Raw genomic sequence first — 23,473 nt, 5'->3', positions numbered from 1 at the left:
GTGTGTGTATATACAAATATTTCCGGTCATTTATTTTATAATCGTTGCTGCAGATAAATTAAATCATTATTCAATTTAATTAATGTTGCATAAAAAACACAAAAACAAAAAAAAAATTTAATAAATTAAAAGACATTTTAACTGTCATTGAATTTTAATTAATTTAAGGATGAAAAATTTTAACGATCATTTAGTGTATTACTTTTTTAAAAATATTCAATTAATTATCCAGAATGAAAAATTATTTTTGGTTCAGTTTTCAAGGTCATTTAAGAAAAACTCTGATGTGATCAGCACATAATCGACCGCAAAGTGTATTGTTTAGAGTAGTGAAAGTGTTACAGAAGGCTTTGAAGAAAAGCCGTGTTTTTTCCAATTTTAACAACACTAGTAAGCTCTTAGTTAACATACCTAGAAAAATTTAAATTTGGCTCTTAGTAGAATTTCACTTTGTGCCATGCGATTTCCCTGAAAAAATAATTTCGGTAATAAACAGAACTCAAATATTAAATTTCAAGAAATTGCATCAATTATTTTCGCAGATATGGTAAAAAATTTAAAATCGACTCCTTGTTTGGTTTCCCAATCTTTCCAAAAAATTTATAGCTTCATTGTTTTAGTACCCCAAATTTAAATATTAAACATGAAAGAAATTAGTTGATTATTTCTCTTTATGTACGCAAAAATGTAAAGACGGCCCGGAAAAAAGTGAAGTTTCCGAGGACTTATATCCCAAAAGTTGATAAATCCGTAACACGGCCAAAAAACACTCACATACAAAATTTTATCAAAATCAGTTCAGCCGGAATTACAAATCAGTTTAGCCGAGATATATGCATGTACACATTGACCGAGAGATCTACCATGAACGAGTGTATTTCCACCGAAAATTCGACATCCATCCATTTAATGCCATCATATAACCAACCTCCCTTATTGTATACAATACGGTCGGACCGTAAAAATTTTGAAATTTATGCAAATTTCGCCTGAAAATATGGCATATTTTATAAGAAGAATGAGTGACTGATTATTGGTAAAAATATTTTTTGATTGTGAAAATTATTTCATTACTGTTTTTCATTCTTAAATAAAATTTGATAATATCCAAATGAATATTTTATGAGTTTTTCAATTTACAGAATAATTTAGGTAATAGTTAAATAAATGTATGGATTGTAATTAGGCTCTCTAGCTAGAAAAGTTGTGTTCAAAATTTTGATTAAATAACCCTTTAACGTTTTTTCAATAATTTTTTCATTAATTTCACAGAGCTTTTTCAATTTTTTTAAGAAAATTTCAAATAAATTTAATGACCTCTATTTTTTATTGTAATTTCAGTTTTATTAACTTTGGAAATTTATTTAAATAGGAAATGTGCCACTGTCAACATTGGTATAATTTTTTCATTTACAGACCTGAGTACCGTGTGGGTATTTTTAAAATTTTCTACTATACCTATGTATTTTTCATAATTTGAAATATTCAAGTGCTATAAAATAATTATTACTCATAATTTTTTAATGAATTTTCTTTCAAGGAAGAAACAATTCTTTTTTATTAAAGAGAGGATGAAAAATCAACTAAAAATTGCAATTACCACTTTAATGTTTATGGCAAAAAATTTTCTTTTTTCTTTTTTGTGTTGCGCCCTATATTTATTAAACAACATTAAAAGCAAGGTAATTGCAAAAATTAAAAAAAAAAAGAAAACATATTTTATTCTTTTAAATTTTTTGGGCTCACGAACACTAGTTTGGGTCATATGATGATTGATGGCGCCAAAAACAAAAACATATCTATAATCCAATTTCCATATATTGAGGTACAAAATATTATATACTCATTATATTTGGTTGTATACACACATACGAGTAGTACATATATGTATGTTCATTTTATATGCTTGATGGAACTATGATTATTTAAATAATGATGGAAGCCAACAAGGAGCCTCATAAGTGCTTTTTCATGAGCTATAACTTGATAAATGCTTAAATCATATACTTTCATTATAGATGTGTAGTTATTTGCGTGCACATACATAAATGTTAATGCTAAAGAATTTTAATATCGTTTATATTAACTTTCCGGTTCTATGACGTCATATAAACATTAAATATAATAAAAAAGATTTTTCAGGTGCCCAATTTTAATTTTTAGTCGTATGATTTTAATAAATTCGTGCATATTTGCATAAAAATTTAAAACTTATATAACATAAAAAAAAAATTGTACTTACATACTTGAGTAAAATAAAAAATATTTATGCTTTTAAGATTTTTAAAAATGCGGGGTGGGAATTTAACACAATCCTCAATTGTTTTTAAGTTTTTTTTGCTTTGTGGATTTTATACACATAGCATTCAAAGTAAGATCCGGTAAAATAAATTTCTACGACACTCTTATTATTAAGAGGTGGAATTAATAATAAAAAAAAACCAGAAAGAAAAAGTTTCCTAATGTAATTTAGAATAAAATCTTTTGTTCTCGTCTAAAAACGTTTTAAAACTTTAAGAGTGCATGTTCGAGAACCATTTCGGAATTAAAACTATTTTATTATTTAAAGGAAAGGAGTTTTTTTTTAATATTTTTTTTTCTCTATGTCTCTATATTTTTTTGTTATTATGACTTGTTAGAGTAAATTGAGGGTTAAAAATTTATTAAAAATTGCAATAGAAATTTAAAATGAAAATATTTTATAAAATTTTCAGGGGAAAGCCAATAAAAGCAAGAAGAGTATATAACATATATTTGTATGTAATTTAAATCTATCAACTTGGTAGATTTGAAAAATGGGTTTTAGTCTTTAATCTGAAAAATTTCTTTACACATAAAGTGTGTATCTGAAAAAATTCTGCATTTATAAATATTATCCTGTTAAGAAAAAATTTCAATGTACTATATTATAAATTTAAAATGTATGTATATATAATTAAGGTTAAGGTATATTAAGGTTGGTCTGCAATTATTTTATTATTTAGAACATGGTATGTCTAGAGTGAATATTGTATTAAATTTTTTTTCAATTTTCCATGTGAATACCACTTATGTTTAATTGTTCTTTTTATGCTATATTAATTGTATGTACACATATTTGTACTACACATGAATACATTTGGGTTATTACTAATTTTTCTAATGGAATTTTTTATAGGTCAAAATGACATTTTATAGCTTATTGTCCTACATTTCGACTTTTTTTACGTTCCAAATGTACATTTTTGCGCATATAAGGAGAGTCGATTTTATTTAGAGAAATTATTTCACGAAATTTCTTGAAATTAAATATTTGAGTTCTGTTTACTAACGGAACTAATTAACAGTCGAGCTTTTCAAAGAATTTAGATGCCACAGTAGATGAGTGTCTACTAATAGTCAAATTTATACTTTTAACTAAAAGCTAACTAGCATTTTTAAAATTTAAAAGAAATGTTTAAAAAACATTTTCATAATCTTGCACAACCGACCGACGTGTTGCGATCGGTTATGTTCTTATATTCACATAAGATTTTTTATATTATCTCAATACTGATTCTTTGCGCACATTCCAATAGTTAGTGGGTAAATCCTCTATTATTTTTAATTTCTAGCAAATTGAAAATTAATTTGATTTTAAAATTGTAAACAAATTAAATTTTCTTTCTGAGCCCCTAAAAGTTTGCAAATTTACAATAAAATGTATACAATTATAACTCAATTTTATCAATTTAAACGGAAAATATTTTCAGAATCGCTTTTGTTTTGTCGTCTTCTTATAAATTTTCTTATAAGTGTAGCACTTTCATATCGCATTTCTATCCTATTTTTAAGATTTCATACACATACACTCAAACAAAATGATTGAAATTTTATCAAAATATTTGAAAAACGAAACGTGCTGTGAAATAAAAATTACCAAGTTGGTTCAATGAATTTTTATACGGTATCATTTTGATTTTCTATATAGAAGAAAAAAAAATAAAAAAGCGCAAAAATAATAAAAAAATTTTTTTTTAACCAAAATAAAGTTATTTAAAAATATTTCCGTAAATAAAGAAAGCGTTAAAAGAAAAAAAAAATCCTTTTTATTTTTATACTTTGACAAAATGCAAAAAAATTAAAAAGAAAATCTCATGCTTCTTTTGTATTTCTTCTACTACTTCTACTTCGTCATCTTCATCTTCTTCTATACTGTCACTTATTGTCAATAAATTCAAGGTAAAAGAAATTTCATTAGGCGCCAATAATTTCAGATTTTTTCTTTTCTCATTTTTTTTACAGCAGAATAATAAAATAAAAGTATGTGTACAGTAGGTTGAACAAAAGGACTAAAACAAATTTGTAGCTTTATTTTTTTTTGTACCTTGCATATATTTGCGTACATAATATACGGGTATTGTATAGATTTCCCCTAAGTGTATGCTATATAAGTATAAAATATTTTTTTTTTTCATTTTTATTCATTATTTTGTTGCAAAACAAAAAAAAAAAAGAAACAAAATTCCAAAGTAAAATTTTATTATCTTGTTGACAAACAATGACGACATCTTAAAAATGAAGAGACAGGTAAAAATTAGATCGTGGCATCGAGAACAAACAAGAGAGTTTCACATTTTTGTTCTTATACATTTTGATAATAGAAGAGGTTTGTATGGATTGAGTAACGGACTTTTCGAATAATTTTCTTACTTTTTACTTGTTCTGATTTTCATTATTTTTTTTTTTTGGGATAAGAAAGAAGAAAATAAAATAAATTTGTTGTAAATAAACTTGAATAATAGCGATATTTTGTCTTTTTTTTAAATATATTTATTTTTCGGTATAACGTAGCCGTTTTATTCGGTATGTACATATGTAAGTACATATAGAGAACTTTAACAAAAATAAATTTATTCTCTATACCCATACAGAAATTTATACAAAATTAGATTTATATAAAGGAATTTTTCCATTTTCAGTGTAGGTGTTAAAAATATAGTTTTGTGGTAGGAGTTTACAAAAAAAAAAAAAAGAAAAAGAAAAAAAATCCATAAAACTTTAATTTTCTGTTTTTCATTATTTTTATTTTTTTAGCACATTTCGGATTAAATGTGAAAAAATGCGCTTATTAGTTTCACTCTGCTCGTACGTCCGTCAGCCCGCGTGTCTGTTTACAGAACTTTTAAACGCTTTAAGAAAGAAAGCTTATATTTTATAAATAAATAGATTTGTGCTAGAAACTTATTTCTGTAAAAGAAAATTTTTACACTATCCCCGCCCCCTCCTCTTTGAAAGTTCAAGAGTTATGCGTTAGCTACATTAATATTTACCTATCTAATAATAGTATAACTTTTATCTATCTTCCACCAACAAAGTTTAACAGCACCAAGTCATAAAATGCTATTGTTTCACTGTTTATTGTAACGATATAGTATAGTATATATATTATGCGGTATAGTTTAGTTAATCTTAAAAACAGCAAACTGATCGTTAAAATTTGTTTTTTGAAGTTGATAACGTTTTTCTTTCAGACCATAAGCTGAAAGACTGAAATTTTAACAGCTCTTCTTTGCAGCAATTCATTTTGCTAGAAGAGCAAAAGACGGAAAAAGTTTTGCCAACAGAAAAAAAAGTATTTATTTTTTTTTTAACTGATAAAATTCACCATCAATAATTCGACTATTATTGGCTATCTTCTTTACCCAATTTTTGTCGTGGTCCTAAAAGTATGCAATATTTACAACAATTGCATATTATGAAAATAATTAAAATTCGAAAAGTAAGGATTATTTTTTTTAGAAAAGTCTACTTCTTCTAGCTAAATGTGCTACTTAGAAACCATTTGCTTAATTCGATTTTATCTTTATTCAACAATGAACATTTTTCGCGTAAAAGAATAGAAGCAGTTCTACTATTTTTGATATTATAAGTTTCAAGGTATTTTGTTTTCATTTTTACGAATATTTAATATTTAAGTAAGGCATTTGTAATGAAAAATTAAAAGAAAGGTATGAATTAAATGAAAGCTATAAGACGGACACCTACATACGAAATATAAAAACTTTTTAAAAGAAAAGTAAAAAAAAAAATATTCAAAATTATATAATAATAAAAAAAATAAAATTTAATACTGTTATATAATTTATTTTTGTATTACACTTTCGACAAAAACTTTTATTTATTTTTCTCTTATAAAAAATTCTTTCAAAAATTTTTCAAATACATAAATTAAAATTTAAAAGAGAGAAAAAGTTGAAATGAGAATTATATGAGTAAGAGTGGAGAATTTTTAAAAATGAATATGGAAAATAAGAAAATACCTTGGAGATATCAAAACTTAGCACTTCAATAACAACAAAAAAAAAAAAAGAAATTTCTCTTTTTAGTTTGAGTTTATTTTGTTGCTTTTTTATTTCTTAAATGTGTTCAATTTTATAGCTGTCATTAAAATTTATTATTTAAGTTTGAAATATTCTTCAAAAATTTATATATATATATTTTGGGGATTCAGAACATATGATTAGTTTTGGTTGTGGCAGGTTTACGATAAATATTCTTCTAATTATCCGAATATATTCTTGTTCGGAGTTTCCCAAATCATATTTGACCATGTGCGTTCGGTGTGTTTTGATTAAAAATAGCAACAAAGTTGTTATATCTTTAACCCTTATTTATATTTTTCATTTCTCATTCAGAAGAGAACACAATATAAGAAGACTTCTTTTTAAAACGTAATTCTTATAGTGAAAAGTACAAAGTTTTATTGAAATTTTTGTAAAAATTAAATTTAAGAATATTAAAAATTTTTAATTTAAAAATTTAAGAATAGGAGCTTGTTTGAAAAATATTTTTGCACATACATCCATAAGTTAAGGATAAAAGTTCATTACCAATCAGTAATTTTGAAGGCTTATTTGGATACTGTTTTAAAAATATTTTCAATTTAACATCCTTAATTCCATAAAAATTGAGAAAGGGCAGGAATAATAAGTTATCAGAATATTATAACCACTCATCATTGAAGGGGAAACGCAGCGCGATGCCAAAAAGAAACTACATAATCAAGACTTCTTCTTCAAGTGACTCTTCGTCTGCCATTCTCAAAGGTACTACTGCTTCGTCCGAATATGTTTTTCGGCAATAGCTATTTCTTCTTAACATATTTTTAAATTTTTATAATAAGAAACAAGATATTGGTTATTGGGGCATTATACTACTAAGGTTACCTTTGACATTTAAAGCCCACAGCTTGTCAAATTTTTATGGTTGTCTTATATATCTAGCACAAACGTTTCTTTTTTAACTGAGTTCATCTACTTGTATCAAATTTTATATAACATACACACATTTTAAGTATCTAGCTATAGACAATATATGAAAAAGAAAGAAATCAGTGAAAGAAAATTTTTATCCTTATAAATTTTGGAATTAAAAAAAATTTCTTTGAGCTAATAAATATTAATTCTATATTTATAGAGAATATATATACAAAATATTATATTAATCGGATTGTATAACAAAAAAAAACTTATATATATATAGTTATAATAGTAAATCCTATTTAGAAATAAACACACACATTTTAATCTATAAAGTGTCCTTTCTAATCGACATAAAATCCTATTTATAAAGATTTAAGATTTTCAATATATGCAGTAGATTATTGTACAATTGTACATGGTGTGTGGGAGTAACTTAAATACAAATCAATTTGACACACATATATGTACGTATGTGTATATAATCCAATTATATTTCACAATTCAGGGAATTAATTTTCTCTTATTTTTTTTTTCTTTCGGTTGTATAACGCGATTTATTCCAAGAAATTTTTCAAATGAAAAAATCATTTATGAAATTTTTATCGTTTAAAATTATAATGGACAGTTTCTGCCTGAATTACGATTAGTTAAATTAAATTTTATTAGAAAATATTTTTTCTTTTTTTGGAAATAGAAATTTAAATTTAATTTTCACTCTTATGAATTTTATTAAGGTTTGTATTACGTACGTACGTATATAGAATTAGAATAATATTAGCTAGGGGGTATAAAAGTTTTGCCAGATATTATGGGTATAATTTCATTTTATGGCTTTGTTTTTGTAAAATATTTTATTTATAAAAATAAATTTTTAATTTTATACTTACTTTAAAGTCAATATATCCATTTTTATCCATGTCAAACGTTCGGAAGACATGATCACAAAATTCTTCTGCATTCCCAGAAGGGAAGAACATTTTGTACATATCGACAAATTTGGCTGGTGTTAAACGACCATTTGGACAGTCTTGCTGAAATTATAAATAAAAATAATAATAAAGAACAAATTTTTGTTTTGAGGTTTTGGCAAAATTTTTTAATCATTTTCGAATAAAGAAAATTTTTTCGGAACTTATTCGTGCTGTGGACTGAAAATATTTTATATCTAATAAATTGTAGCTTAAGAATCATAACGTATGTGGTTCAATTAGATGTTCCAATGAATAAACTACAGTCAAAATTTAGGGGGTGTATGGTAAATCTTAAAAATTGGGTTTGTTCGAATTGTTCGACACTATATCAATCTGTTCGTGTCTATAGAAATTAGATTTAGATTTTTACATTTCAAGTGTAAATGTTTAAATTTTTACACAATAAACAATGAAAACAACAACTAGTTTCACTTTACAATTTTTCAGTATAAAATTTAGAATGTGTGCAAAACAAATGAGATTTTATAGCAGATTATGAGATTGAGAGGGAAAGATCAGTTTTATTTTTCGATTCTGCAAAATTTCAATAAAATTTAAAATTTAATTTTCTGTTTTCTTTTATAAATAATTTAAATTTCATAATTACATTTAAAATGAGGTTATGTAGGTGTACTCAAACAAAAAATAACAACAACACAAAATTACATTTTTAAAATATTTAAAAATTAAAAAAAAAAGGATCAAATCGTCCATATTTTATTCATTAAATAAAAATGATTCATTAAATTTTATTTAATTTTTAAATTATTTTACTGTAATTATGGTTATTTTTTTCATATAATATTAAAAAGAAAAATTTTTGTTCGAGATGATGGCAATTAGACAGATGAATATTACATTTTTCAAAAAAAAAAAAAAGGACAGAGAGATTGTTTTTGCGTTTTGGAGATTTTTGACTAATAACAACAATAAAGGACGAACATTTTGAATAATTTTTGTTTTATCTCTTTTTTCTTTGGGTATAATTAATTTTTTTTTTTTTTATTCAATTTAAAATGAAATATGCAAATAGGATGTTTTGTTCAACGTCGCCTCTCTTATAACCCCAGAAAAAATGGTCATGGGATGAAATTAAATTTCGGTGTTTTCTTCAGATTTTTTGTTATATAATTACTAAATTATTTCACGCAAGATTACCAAATATTTGTGTTAGTTTAAAGGGAAGTCAATTATTTCTCAATGTTTCTTTTAGATTGATTAACCTCCAATTCCAAATTACAATTAAAGGCTGAAAAAGAAACTGGAACGTTTTGTAACGGCGAAGTATTTAAGGATGATTATTTGAGTCCTTACAATTTTTATAGTTTCACAGATTAAGTAATTGTTGGAGTATACCAAAAGTTAAGTAATTTGGGATAAGATAAACAAAAAATTCAACAATTTTTAGGCAAAACAATTTCGTTTACGAGCCTTTTTCCTCTTTGGAACTGTACAAAAATAAATGAAATTAAATTCAAAGGATAATTGAAACCATTAGACTCTTGTAAATATTAAGAAAGTAAAAAAAGTGTTAAAAAGATCTTTTAGGATAGCATGTTTTTGGTCTTTTAAGATAATAGCACTCTAACAAGAGTTTAGTTAGGATCGTAATATCAAATGTATGACGAATAAAAAAAAATTTGAACAAAATACGAGATAATCATTATTTCTTGTCAAGCGGTGATTAATCTCATTTTGTCGCCATACTTTTGTCCTTCGTTATCCTTCACATGTTTTCTCAAAGTAAAATAATTTCATTTTTTCTTTGTTTTTAATTTATAGAAGAAAATTTCAGTTTTCATTTGATTTCTGTTTTTTTTCACATTTTGTCTTATTGTGAATGAAAGTTTCCTATATATTTTTAAATTTCATTCACAATATTTTTTTTTTGTTTCACCTCACTTACTTATTCTAACCATTATTTCTATCTCTTTCATATTATTAAGGGTTTTTTTTTTCTTTAATAAAAAAAGAAGGAAAAAATAGAAACAACTTGGTTACAAGAAAATTTTAGAAAAAGGAAAATGTAATAATAATAATAAGAGAAGAAAAAGGAACCATCATTAAAATCTCATGGGGAAAATTTAGTAACAAATAAATGAGTGAAACCAGTAAAGGCAACAAGAATAAAAAAAAGTAGAAGAAAAAATATACACAAGTCGAATTAAACTGACTGAAACCATATCCGTAAAATTCCAAAGCATCACTTTCATATTATTTGTATATAACATCTTTAGTTATTAAGACAGGATGTAGATAAATATTATATTTAGAAATATAGATAGAAATTCACATATACATATACATGCAAACATATACACAGTGTTATTTCTTAATATTAATTTAATGTTATTTATTCAGTAAAATATAACAAATATATATTGTAGGTATGTATGTATAATCTATTGGGATGACATAGAAACAACATTTGGTAGAGAAAATTGGTAAGATGAAATCGTTTAGCATGAAACAGAAAAAAAAATTAGGAAAAAAATTAAAGTAAAAAATTAAAAACCTAAAAAATATAAAGGATAAAATTCAAATTAAATGCAAAAAAAAAATTTAAATTAAGAAAAAAAATAAAATGCTCAATACAAAAATGGTTGATTTGAGGATCCCTTTACGCTATTCTAAATTTTATTCTTGTAAAGCAATTATTTTAATCATATCAGATTCGGCAGATGCTAAAAAAGGAGTCGAACTTGGTGAATGTACCAACCAAAGATGCAACTTTGAAATTAGAAATTTTTCCTAAAGATTTTAAAATCATAAGCAGGAATTTTAATCCTGAACTTAATTCCGGCACATTCAATTTTTACATGAGTGTTGAGCTTTTATTATCTTGAAGTTTATAATTGATTTCACACCTTTGGGATTGAAAGATCATCAGTATATGTACAATATGTCAAATGATTGAATAAATTGGAAAAATTTTCAAAAATTTTCTATTTTTCAATTTGAAAAATACCTTAAGGGTGTTCTAAAAAAAAAATTCTTTATTACCATTATAAATATGTAATGCATATAAAAACCACATTAGTAAAATTCAAATAATATATTTAAAATTTTAACAAACATAAATAAAATATTTTGACAGGCTTTTTCCATTTTCAAAGCTATCAATTTTCAAAAAAAAAAAAAATTAAAACCTATAAAACATTTCATTTTTTGTGTTCTGCTTTTTTTTACTCTCCTCTTGCATACGAATATTAATTTGTTGGTTGTATCCTACGCCAATTTTTAGAAACAACAGCAACAACAACAACAAGAAATTATTCTAAGGACATTCATTTCACTTTAACTTAAATTTAAAAACTTTATAATTTTTCTTTTATTTAAAAAGTTTAAAAAAATAAAGAGAAAAGAAGGCAAAAAAAAAAAGAATTCGACAGTCGACTTCTTTTTTTTTGTGGTTGTTCTTGTAAAACTGTTATAGAAGTAAAATTAAAAGAAAAAATAATTTCTCTGCACACATAAGTCTTCATTAAGAAAAATAATTTTATTTTTCCAATGGTTCTGTTCCCAGCCAACTTTTTCAGAAAAAAAAAAAAATTTTTTTATGTTAAAACTGAAGAATATAGGGGAAAAATCAGAAGAACAAGCGGCGAGAAAAAAATCAACAACATGATTTACAATTTTGCAAAAAAAAATAAAAAAACTTCTAATGATCCTAATTGAATTATGAAGCGTAAATGAAGAAGTTTTTTCTTTTATTTTTTTTTTTACAAAATCACAAACCACAAAACGAAAAACAACATAAAAATAATAACGAAATCTCGGCGAAAGGCAGTAAAATTTTGCAAACAAATTTTAGGCACCTTATACCTTATATACATACTATACAAGAGTAGAACCAGAAAAATGTTAAAGTTAAAAGTTTTTGCATGTTTATTTTATAGAAACCAAGAGAAATAAATCTTTATTTTATTTATAATTGTATATGTATGTATGAATGTACACATAAATATAAATTTAGTCTAAGTTATGAAGAAAAAAAACAATATTACTTAAAAAATAGTCTGTCAGTCTACGGTACACGAGTTTAATTAGTAACCAGAAGAAATGACAAAAAAAAAATTTTCCATGAATTTCAAATTTTGTTCGTCTAATTATGCGAAAGCGTTTATAACGTTAATGAGAGTATTGCAGTGTTAGAAATAATGTCTTAATTAATTTCAAAGACTATGAGTAATTTCTTAAAAAAAAAAATAAAACATTAATAATGAGTTTGCTTAAAATTTGTCCATTGGTGGGTCAAGTATTTGAAATTTTTAATGCTTATTTTAAATTTAAAAATTTTTATTAACTTTTAAAATAATTTCAATTGTGAATGACGACATTCTTCTGTGCATTCTGACATTACTGATTTCATTTAAATGTTAATCAAAGTGTTTGTCAAGCTGTGCTTTCAAACATAATAAGCACATCAAGTTCTATACCACGTATATTACTAAAACCATTTTTATAGCGTAAATTATACTTTTTTGCCGAATGAGTTTAAAATTGGTATAAGGTTGTTCTTCTTTCGAATAAAATCACTAATCTTCATGATTCTGTTTTTCATGATTTAGCAGACGAATCAAATTCGAAATCCCGAAGAATCCAATAAAATTTTCGTACCGAATTTTTTTGCGTTGTATTTATTTCATTAATTGAATATTTTTTGTTAAATAAAGTGAAACAATGAAAAAAATCGCTCCTATAAAGTTGTTTTTAGAGATCATCAGTATCCAAACTATATATGGCTAGTTCACGTGTCCCCCAAGGACAGTAATTTAGTAGCCCTTCTCTTTTTATTCTTTCAAACAACGATGTTGTTTCGGTTATCAAATATAGTAAACTATTAATTCATGAGGATGACATGAAGTTTTTAAAAAAAATTGTGAATCCAAATTAATGCTTTCTTGCTACAGCAAAATCTTGCATCTTTTTCTGTATGATGTTCTAAAAACAATCTAACCTGTAATGTGGATAAGTCTTCTATAATGACCTTCATTCGTCGTAATTTCGATTTACTTTATAATTGGAGAGATATTGATAAAATCTACTTTAGTTAAGGACTTGGGAGTTTTTTTTTTTGTGGTTCAGTATAAGATAAATAAGGTGAATTTACCGCTTGGTTTTATTAAGCGATGGTCAAAAGAATTTAATGACCCATACGTCTTTATACTTATACGTCTTTATACTCTTGTGAGACCTAATTTGAATTGTGTTAGTCAGGTTTAATATTTATGAGGCAAATTTTAATAAAACGGAGATGGTACAACAAAACTTTCTTAGATTTATTCACAATATTTTTGAATTCGAAGAAAAATTTCTACATACTTTTGACACCAAAATGACTAATTTCATTCGCTCGGTTAAAACCATAAAATTAAAATTTGCTAAAAAAAGATATTACGAAAAAAAATTCAGAGGAACAATTCTTACTTTTTTAAACAAAAAGAGTAAATCCCTTTGTTTATGACACCTGTTGGTTTTTTACCAAACTATTGAATTGAACTCATATTTTTTTTTTGAGAATGTATCCGTTGAAACAGCTGTCAACTTTCTATGTGATATTAAGCGTGTTCGGCTATAGCTTGATTTAAAAGAAATTAATTTTGGAAACAAGTAACTTTTCTAATGCATTGCAAAATCACATGACAGATATTGTCAAAGCCACAATTAAATTTTCCTCGTATGTCTTTTATAAATTTAATATTTTTACGATTTTATTTAAATATAGTGCTATGTACATATATGTACATATATAAAATGTATGTGTATATGAAGGTACACACAAATAATTTGCATATTTATAGGTATTTGCGAAGAAAAAAATAAATTTTTTTTGTCGTCCTTTCATCTTTTTCCGATTTACACAATTTTCTCTTTTTTTTTTTTGGTTGGAAAATCATTTTGGTTTTTCTTATTTTAGAAGATGAAAATTCTTTTCTTTTAGAAAATATTTATGTAATTTCTATTTTATTCCCAAATTTTTTTTTGTTTTTGTTGTGAAGATCAGAGCGTAAAAAAAGCTCTGAAAATCAATCAATGTCTTTCTTATTTTTTTTGTTTTCCCTTTCTTACTTTCTCGTTTCTTTTGCTAAATTTATTCAAAAAAAAAAGCAAAACAAAGAGAAAATCAACCAAATTTTTATTTCCAATTCTATGATTTTCATTCTCGGTTTATTGTATTCTTTTAAATATTATTAGAATATATTTCGGAATATATATATATATATATATTCCGAAATATATATATATATATATATATATCTATGCGCATTAAAATTATCCCTACTTATATCTTACTTATGTATGTATGAATTAATATGTAGGATATTAATAAATATATGCGAAAAATTAAAGGAAAAATGAAGCATCGGTCGGATTAAAAAGTTGCAAAGAATTACATTTTCTCTTAGGAAAGAAAATTCATGTTTGAGTTTTAGGATAAAGAAAATTTGTGAAATACAAAACTTATTAGATGTATGTAAGATGAAAATTTTAAATTAGAAGTGAATAAAATTAAAAAAAAAATTAAAATCGTGTTGTAGCTCCTTAATTCCGAAATTGGTAAAATTTCGTCTTCATTGTTAGTTGTTAATAACCCAATTACTAATTTGAGTTAGCTGAATTTATATAAAATTATAGGCTTTTCACAAAAAAACAAAAAGCGGACGAACGGATTGAAGTTATTCAAGCTTTTCTTTTTAAAATAGCATTGGAATAATCTAAAAGTCATACCTAAAAATTGTAAAATTTGGAAATTCAAATTTTATACAAATTACGCATACGCAAATACAAAACTTAATTCAATGGAAATTTTTATAATAATGAAAACTATACACATAAAATATTTAATAGGTTGTATGTAAAATGGTGGTATATTATACAAAGTACAAGGTAAATATAATAACGGTTTAGAAAGTAAAAGGAAAACAATGGCGCCATATGAATTTCTTTTCTTTTTGGCATTTGTTATTGCGTTCTGTTTAGCAAAGAAAACAAAAAAAGAAAAAGTAAAATTATGACCCCAATGAGATTTTAAATTTTCAAAAAAGAAACCAATGTGAGATGGTGTTATACCAACCAAAAAATAATACATTAAGTAAAGCAAGAGAAAAATTTTTGGGTTTGAAAATTGAAGTGAAAATTATTACAAATTAAGAAAAAAAATTGTGTATAAAAATAAATAAAGTAAAAGAAATAATAATGATTTATTTTTAAACAAGAAATGCCGCCCGAGCTGGAAATTTTAAGATAGTTATGGGAAGAGACAAAGTAAAAATTCTCGAAAAATCAAAAATGTAAGAAATACCTTAACTTCAGAAGGTAAGCTTACAAAAAATATTGATTAAAATCAATTGATAGATCAAATTGCTATTGTGAATTACAATATTAGGCTATGAAATATAGTACATATATTAAGGTTTAATATTATGATAGAGTCGACACACATTTAATATTAAGATAATATTGAAAATATCAACGATATGACACGTCTGTCAGTAGTATCAATTAGGTAATGGGGCAGCATTTAAGTTTGAAACCGAGTAAGAAGAGAATAAATTAAATAAAAAGAGTGAAATTTTTGTTTCGCAGCTCATAAGAATATTAAAATTTTAAAATTTTTAATCGGAATATGGATGGTAGCCCTGATATTTAAGAAACCAATTCAAAACTAGTGGAGGATGTTCGGAAGCAAGGTGAAAAAATATTATCGAGAGAAGAAAAAAGTAAAAATACAAACAAAGAAAATTAAAACAAAAAATAAAATATTTTATTTTCTTCAATTAAATTTGCCTTCTCTTTTTTTTATGTTTTATTTTTAAAAGAAAAGAGAATAAAATTTTTTTTTCTTATATGAAAGACAGAAAAATGATTTATAAAAAATGAGAACCTTCATGAGAGTTATGGTTAAGAAAAGAAAAAAACGTAAATATAAGCGTTAATGGTTTCATTCTCATTTGATATAAAAAAGAAAATAAAACAAAAAAAAACAAAAAGAGAGAACCGAAAAACCCACATGCAATCAGTTTTGTAGTTTAAAGAAAAAGTAAATTTTTTTTTATTTTTATTTTTAGGTTTTTGTAAATGGGTTTGTAACCTTTCTTTCTTTGACAGGATACAAATCAATTTGATGTTATACGAAATGTTAAAGAGGATTTTTATCTTGATAATGTGCTAAAGTTTCTTTTCTTGTAAATAAAAATAAATAATGATGTTGGTTTTAGGTTTTCTGTTCTTTTTAAAATTTTTATTTTTTTTTCGCTTAATTTATAAAATAAGTTGGAATGTTTTTTTTTTCGCTTTTTTTTGTGAAAATAAGAAAAACACCAAGAAAGAAAAAAGGTGATTTTAAATTATTAACTTACGTTAATTTATTTATTTTTGTTTTTTTTTTGTATTTTTGGGCGAATATTAAAGTAATTTACACCAAAATTTTTTATTATGCTTGGATACATTTGGAAGCGGAGAGCAAATCAAATGTTAATAAAAATTATAGGACTTGAGTGTAAAATGTTGTAAGAAAAAAATTATGCCTATTGTGTTCCATTTGTCAGTTCATCTGTCAGTCATTTTATAAATTTTATATTATATGTACGTATGCAAAGAATAGTGATATTTAGTAAACCAATAAATTTTCCGTTTTTGATTTGGAAATTTATTTCATAATGAATTTGGCACCCTGTTAGGAAAAAACTGGCCCTTGGAGTTGGTTTTATAAATATTATTCTTATTAAAATCTCGAATAAATTTTATTGGAGTTTATTTAAATATTTTTTTTTTAGAGGAAATATTTTCAATTGTATTAGGGTTTCAATTAATTCCTCTAATTTTAATATATTACACATTTAGATTTTATTTTCATAGTTATAAAAAGAAATTAAAATGAAAACCTAAAAGCTAAGTAGCTATACATTTAATACACAAAAATATTATAATATAAAAAATATTGCATACTTATGGGTGCAATTTGGATGCCACTTTATTATTGGTATTTTGTCATATCCAACAAGGTCTTCTGCCAGGTCCAATAATCCATGACTTTTTTTTATAAATGAGTATTTTTGACCGATCTTATTGCATTTGGTTATATGATCACAGCAAATTTCACATATCGAGTTTTCGGTGGAAACGTAAATAGACAATTAATTGAGTTTTAAAATTGCAAATTTACAAGATGTTGGTCTGTCGGTGTGTGTGTTATCGATTTCGAAACCGAACTAGGGACCGATTTGAATTTTTTACAATATCTACGGATTTATGATACGAGTATCATTTTTTTAAATTTGATATTGGAGTTCGTTTGTTACCGAAGTAACTGATGATCTTCTTAAGAAATTCAGACAGCATAAAGTAAATTTGAAGGAAGTATTTAAAAGGTATTTTTACAATTTCCTTACTTGATTATATTTTTTATTAATTATAAATGCGAACCAACACATTATACCTATATTTACTTAAAATAAAAAAATTTGTAATTTCTGACTTGTTTTTGCGCAATTCATAACTTTCATTCTCGCTTTTAAAATATATTTGTGTGATTAAACATGAAAATTGAATTTAAAATTTCAAAAACAAGTATAAAATTAAGTAATTATTATAGTTCAACAATTTTTTTTACATTCATTTAACTGAATGCTACTGAAAATCCTTTAAAATCCTTTTGATTAATTTATTTTTTGTTGACTTTACGCAAAATGAAATTGCACAAATAAAACAGAAGAACTAAAATCTTTAAAGGATTTTTTTTTATTGACTTGTTAATTACTTTAAGTATTAGTAATAAACATGTTGTGAGCAATGGCTCTCAATATGAGTATGAGTAGAAAATTTATTTTAATTTTATGAAATTTGAAGGACTCTTACATAATTTTTAGTTTTACTTTGAGCAAATATTACCATTTAAATTTTTTTTAGAAAATATTTTAGGCATTTCCGAAAAGATATCAATGCTTTAAATTAATAAGAAAAAAATTATTAGTTGTTCACATGTCCTGTATAGGCCATTAGTATAGCAAAATTTTAAATTAATCGAAATTTCTAATCTACAGTAAAAAATAAGGATTAAAATTAATCAAAAACAAGAACAATTTTAATTTCAGATGCCAAAACAATTCTTTATCCAGAAACATGCAATAATGTTCTCTAATAAATTTAAGTGCCAACACTTTTTGTGAACGTTGTCACTTTGAAAGAAATGCTTAATCCCAAATATGAGTAAAAACAAGTATATTTTTTTGATTTAGATAAATTTCTTTAACCTACATCAATCTCAGTAAAGTTTATATACCAAATGATTAAAACTTCACATCTTAAACTACATAAAAATTTAATATGAAATTATCAATCCCTTCCGAGATTTCCGGGTATTTTCATAATTATTAAAACATCAGACATTACCCTTAATTCAAACTCTAAAATTTAATAAGAATAAGGGGAAATGAAAAATTTTTATTTGAAAATTGAAAATCTAAGCTCATAATCATAGTAATAAAATGTAATTATTATCAGTAGTTCACATGGAATGTAAGTTAAGAATATACGAGTATACAGGAAATGTTACCAATTTAATGTGACAGTAATTTGACTCATTTTCTGCAGTAAATTGCTGTTGTTGTTGTTGTTGTTGCGATTAAATAAAGTGCTATTTAAATATAGGGTGTTTTTAATGATTTTTATATTTTTTTATTTTAATTTTTATTATTATTTTTAGGAGTATCAGGGGTCTAATGTAAAATTGTTATGACGAAAAAAGCAGTCATAATATAAAATAAGATTTAAATTGAATTTTTTCGTACCAAGGAAGCCGCAAATTAAACATTTAGTGATGCCAGAAAGCTAAAACGCTATTCTGACAAACAAAAACATAATTCTTGTGCTGGGTTCTAGCCCATATAAATATAACATAAATACAGAAAAGTAATAAAGCTGGGCATTACATTTGGTTATTTTTGCAACACGAGGACCACATTTTTTAAATTGTTCAGTTTTTCCTTACAAATGCCACAACATTTTTTATAATTTTATAAAATTTTTGTAAAGTTTTAGCATATATTCAGGGAAAATTCTAGTGAATATATGACATTGACAGGTGAAATGGCATTTTACTATGATCATATAAGAATGCTTGTATAATTAATTAAATCGATTAAGTACCTTGGACCCAAATATACGATCATGCGCGGATTCGTGATTTCTGAGTTTTGTTTTTTTTTAATATGAGTCAGATATCTGGTTTTACATGAAAATTTTAAAGGAAAGAAAAATTCAAACCCTAATGGATTAAGGTGACTATATACTCTCTCTCAAAATTTTATATATTCACATATTTCACATAGATTTAAGGTTAATTTCTTGGTAATAAAATAAATTTTGTTATTCTCGATTATAAACAACAGTTTTGGTAATTGTAGAAATTTTGAGTTTAACTTCGAAGTAGTGGAAGTAAATAAATAATTTTCAAGTCGTCTGAATTGTATACATATTGTATGTATGTAATATTAACCAAATCAACGAGGCGGCAAATTAAGATAAAACAACAACAAGTTTTTCATTTAATTTTTATTGAGTGCGTAAGCTCTTTATAATTTGTTGTTGTTTTGTCATTTAACATTTTTACAGCGAAAAAATAATTCTAATTTCCCTTTTTGTATTTGCTCTTATTTTGCTCATTTTTCTGTTTTTTTTAGGCGGATGTACAGTTAATTTATAAAAAAAATTTTAATCGCAATTGTTTATTACTCATTTCTTATTTTTTATTTTAATTATAAAAAAATGTTTTCTATAGTTAAGGAATGCCATTGTGTATGAAGCTACTAAATATTTTTTCTATTTACTTTAATTGCTATTGTTGCTGTTGTTGTTGTTATTTTTGTAAAAATGAGTATAATAAAGTTGTAATGTCCTTCAATAAAATGTTAATATTTTTAGTCAGAATTTCTATTCTAGTAGAATGATTTGGTATATATGAATGAATCATTTTAAATGCTTCTATAATTTCAAAGAATATTTTATTCAAGTTCTTCAATCCAAGGATATCTTCTCATTATAAAAACTTGTTAATTTCTACATTAATTTAAAGGATAGAGTATAATTTTATTGAGGGGTTTCTAAGAATTTCGCACTTTACAACACAATAATAATATTTCTGATAATAATTATGGAATTAAATTTACTATTCTTCTCAAAATAATTTCTTTCGGTTTAATCATTATTTTTTATACTTTATTACAATGATAAAGGCTAAAATAATGTTAAGTTCCTTGAAATTTAATAATTTATGAAAAATGAACATTTTAATGTAAAAAACAAATAAATCTCATGGAAGAATAAAAGAATTTCAAAATTTAATTTTCAAGACTAAAGAGAAATTATTTTGGATATTATACAGGGCTGGATCGGAATTGTTGTTAAAGCCCTCGAAGGATTATATCTTGAAGTTTGTTTTTGGAAAAATCTAACATTAGTTTTACCCGGCTAAAGAAAATCAGATCGAAAAAAATTCTTTCTGATAAATGTTCATAAAAACTCCGAAGACATTAATGATAGAGGCATGCGTTAGTCGAGATCTGTTTTCTCAGTTAATAGACCTACATAGACCTACAATGTTGATTATTGATAACAGAATTGAACTAGAAAACTGAAAACATTAATTAAATATAAGTGGCTTACTCTAGCTATTTTAAGTATAACAGCATTTTTAGATATGCGATGGAATGGTGGCTATTTTCTATATAGGATATTTAATAAGCACACAGCGAAATTTATAGCAAATTTAGTTCAGATACTAAAAATAATTAAAAATCGATTTTTGAAAATTATTTAATTTTTCTCTTTAAATAACCGGATTTATTTCGGAGATGTAATTTTGCAGCTATAAATGCAAACTCTGAATTTATTAAAAAAATAAATAGCATTCAATCTTAATTTAAAATGAAATTTGAAAAATTTTCCTAAAATCGCTACGTTTGCATTGTATAATTATTCGGAAAGTTTGTTGGAATTGCGCATTGCTAATTTTCTTTTCGATCTTATATAACATTCTTATGGAGTAACTTTTGTTTAAAATTATTTTTGGCATTAATGCAATTTTCAATTATTTTGTATTATTTTTGAAAGGTGATGGAAAAATCTTAGTTGAATAGATACATATATAAATTTGACCTGCAATTCAATTTCAATCACGTCTCCTTTTAGAGTAATTATTATAATTTTAATTACTCGTTAATTATAATTTTATTGATATTTAAAATCAATTATTTTCCATACAGGAAACTTTTCATTTCTTCAAAAATTCTTTAATATTGAAATTTAGTACAATTTAATTTATTTTAATCTCGCCATAAGCAATATCTGAATCTTTCCGTGTAGAATCATAAATGCTTCTATTTCGAATACATTTCAACTGCATAATATGAAAAAATTTAATGCAAGGTTTATTTGAATTTATGCAACAAAAATATTTATCAAAATTCATTTTAATGAAAAAAGTCACCTTTTCCTAAACGATTTCAAAAATCATTTAAAAAAAACCAGAAATAGATTCCTTGACGATACAAAAATATTATGAAAATAATGACAATTAAAATGTTATAAAACTAGTTTGAAAATTGTTTATTGTCGCTTTAAGGGCCTTCTGGTTTTCCGTTTCTATTCTTTGATCACATAATTCTGATCTAAATTAATGGCTCATAATAAAAATTAAAATTGTTATAAAATATTATTTTGCATAACGCTGCAGCATAGCCTTGAAAGAATGTTTATTATTAAAACAATTTTCTATAATTCTAGAAAATATTTTTTTTTAATTAAAAATTAAATGAAAGTAAAAATCTTTGTTAGACAATTTTTATTCATAAATAATTTTTTTATTTTATGCAAACTTTAACCTTTCAATCATTATCCTTTTTCAGAAAAAAAAAATTCAACTTAAATTTGAATTATAAAGTAGAGTGGACCATGTAACAATTCAAATTGGAAAAGAAATTGTTTGTGGTTATAAAATTGGAAAAAGGATTTTAAAGAAGAAAATTCATTAAATTTAATAAAAATTATGAATAATGTGAGATTAAAAATTTCAATTATTTTGCATTAAATTGAGATCGCTAAATCAAAAGGAAGGTATTTAAGGAAGGTATACAAGGTTGGTATTTAATCGCATATTAGAATATAAACATTTCTGTTATAAAAAACTTTTAAAAATTCAAATAATTTTATAAAATTATGAGATTTACTGTAAAAATTATTGAAATTATAATTTTGAAAGAAAATATCAAATAATTCAGTTGATTCACTTTAAATGCTTAGATTTGTTCTAATGAATATGGGTTTTACCGGATAGTATGATATAAAGAATATCATACTATCCGGTAAAACCCAAATAAAAGTCTGACGTTCTGAACTGCCCTCCATCAAAAGGTATAATTAACATTTTTCCTAGCATAGCTGGGGTATATTTAGAATTACATCTACGACGCATCAGACACATTGCATCATCATCTGAAATATAAACAAAAAAACTTGAGGATGTGTTATGTTCAGAATTTATTTCACATTGTGTCTGCGACGTCGTTAGCACTGAAATATTTGTTAAATTGTGTATCCAAAATTTTTTCGATGCATATGTTTTTTTATATACTCATATTTTTGGAATGGTAATTTTTTAATTAAAATAAAATGGAACAAAAAATTTTCTAAATTTAAAAATTTCTACTTACAACTTCTTTCATTTTCTGCATTCATGTCTCATTTTTTGCTGTCAATGTCAATATTTCAAATTTGAATGTTTTGTCACTAGGCTTGTTTGAAAATAATTGTCTATTATATTGTTCCAGAAAATTTGCTAAAAGTGCAAAAATTATTTCTAAAATATTGTTAATTCTTCTTCTTATAGAAGAATGCAGATTGTAACCTTAATTCTGCACCTAAACTAGGATATTTCGCCTTGTTCCGCAGTAAATATGCTCTATATTCTCTGAAATTTTTAAAAAGATAGTTCAAAAAATTTCACTATTGAGTTTGATGCTTGCTTCCCTACAAGCATTGAGTTATTACAACGTTAGAAATCCAAATCAAAAACCAAATCTAGTGCATGTACCTTTCTTGAGAAATTTTATTTTTAAATAGAAAAGAAAATTGATTTTTTTTTTTTAAATCAATTCATTTCTTTTTTTGTTTCTGAACTTTTTGAAAAAGAAAAATGTTTAATGTATTTTAAAGTTCCCATGACACTCATTATTCTTCTTTATCTCTTAATTCCGATTCAAATTTGTTAGCTACGCATAC

The 23,473-nt window shown here is 24.5% G+C and overlaps 1 protein-coding gene across 1 annotated transcript in view; it reads right to left on the bottom strand.

Moving 5' to 3' along the window:
• Positions 1 to 23,473, bottom strand: part of LOC129610135 (neuronal calcium sensor 2) — a 76,894-nt gene that overhangs the window by 34,171 nt on the left and 19,250 nt on the right. The window contains exon 2 of the mRNA XM_055522522.1: positions 8,111 to 8,254. Coding sequence (XP_055378497.1) covers positions 8,111 to 8,254 — 144 coding nt within the window. The remainder of the gene's footprint in view (positions 1 to 8,110; positions 8,255 to 23,473) is intronic.

The sequence above is a fragment of the Condylostylus longicornis genome, unplaced genomic scaffold (assembly GCF_029603195.1).
Source record: "Condylostylus longicornis isolate FDR11 unplaced genomic scaffold, ASM2960319v2 ptg000044l, whole genome shotgun sequence".
Classification (NCBI taxonomy): domain Eukaryota; kingdom Metazoa; phylum Arthropoda; class Insecta; order Diptera; family Dolichopodidae; genus Condylostylus; species Condylostylus longicornis.
Note: the sequence above shows the minus strand (reverse complement) of the source record. Positions and strands in the feature narration are given on the sequence as shown.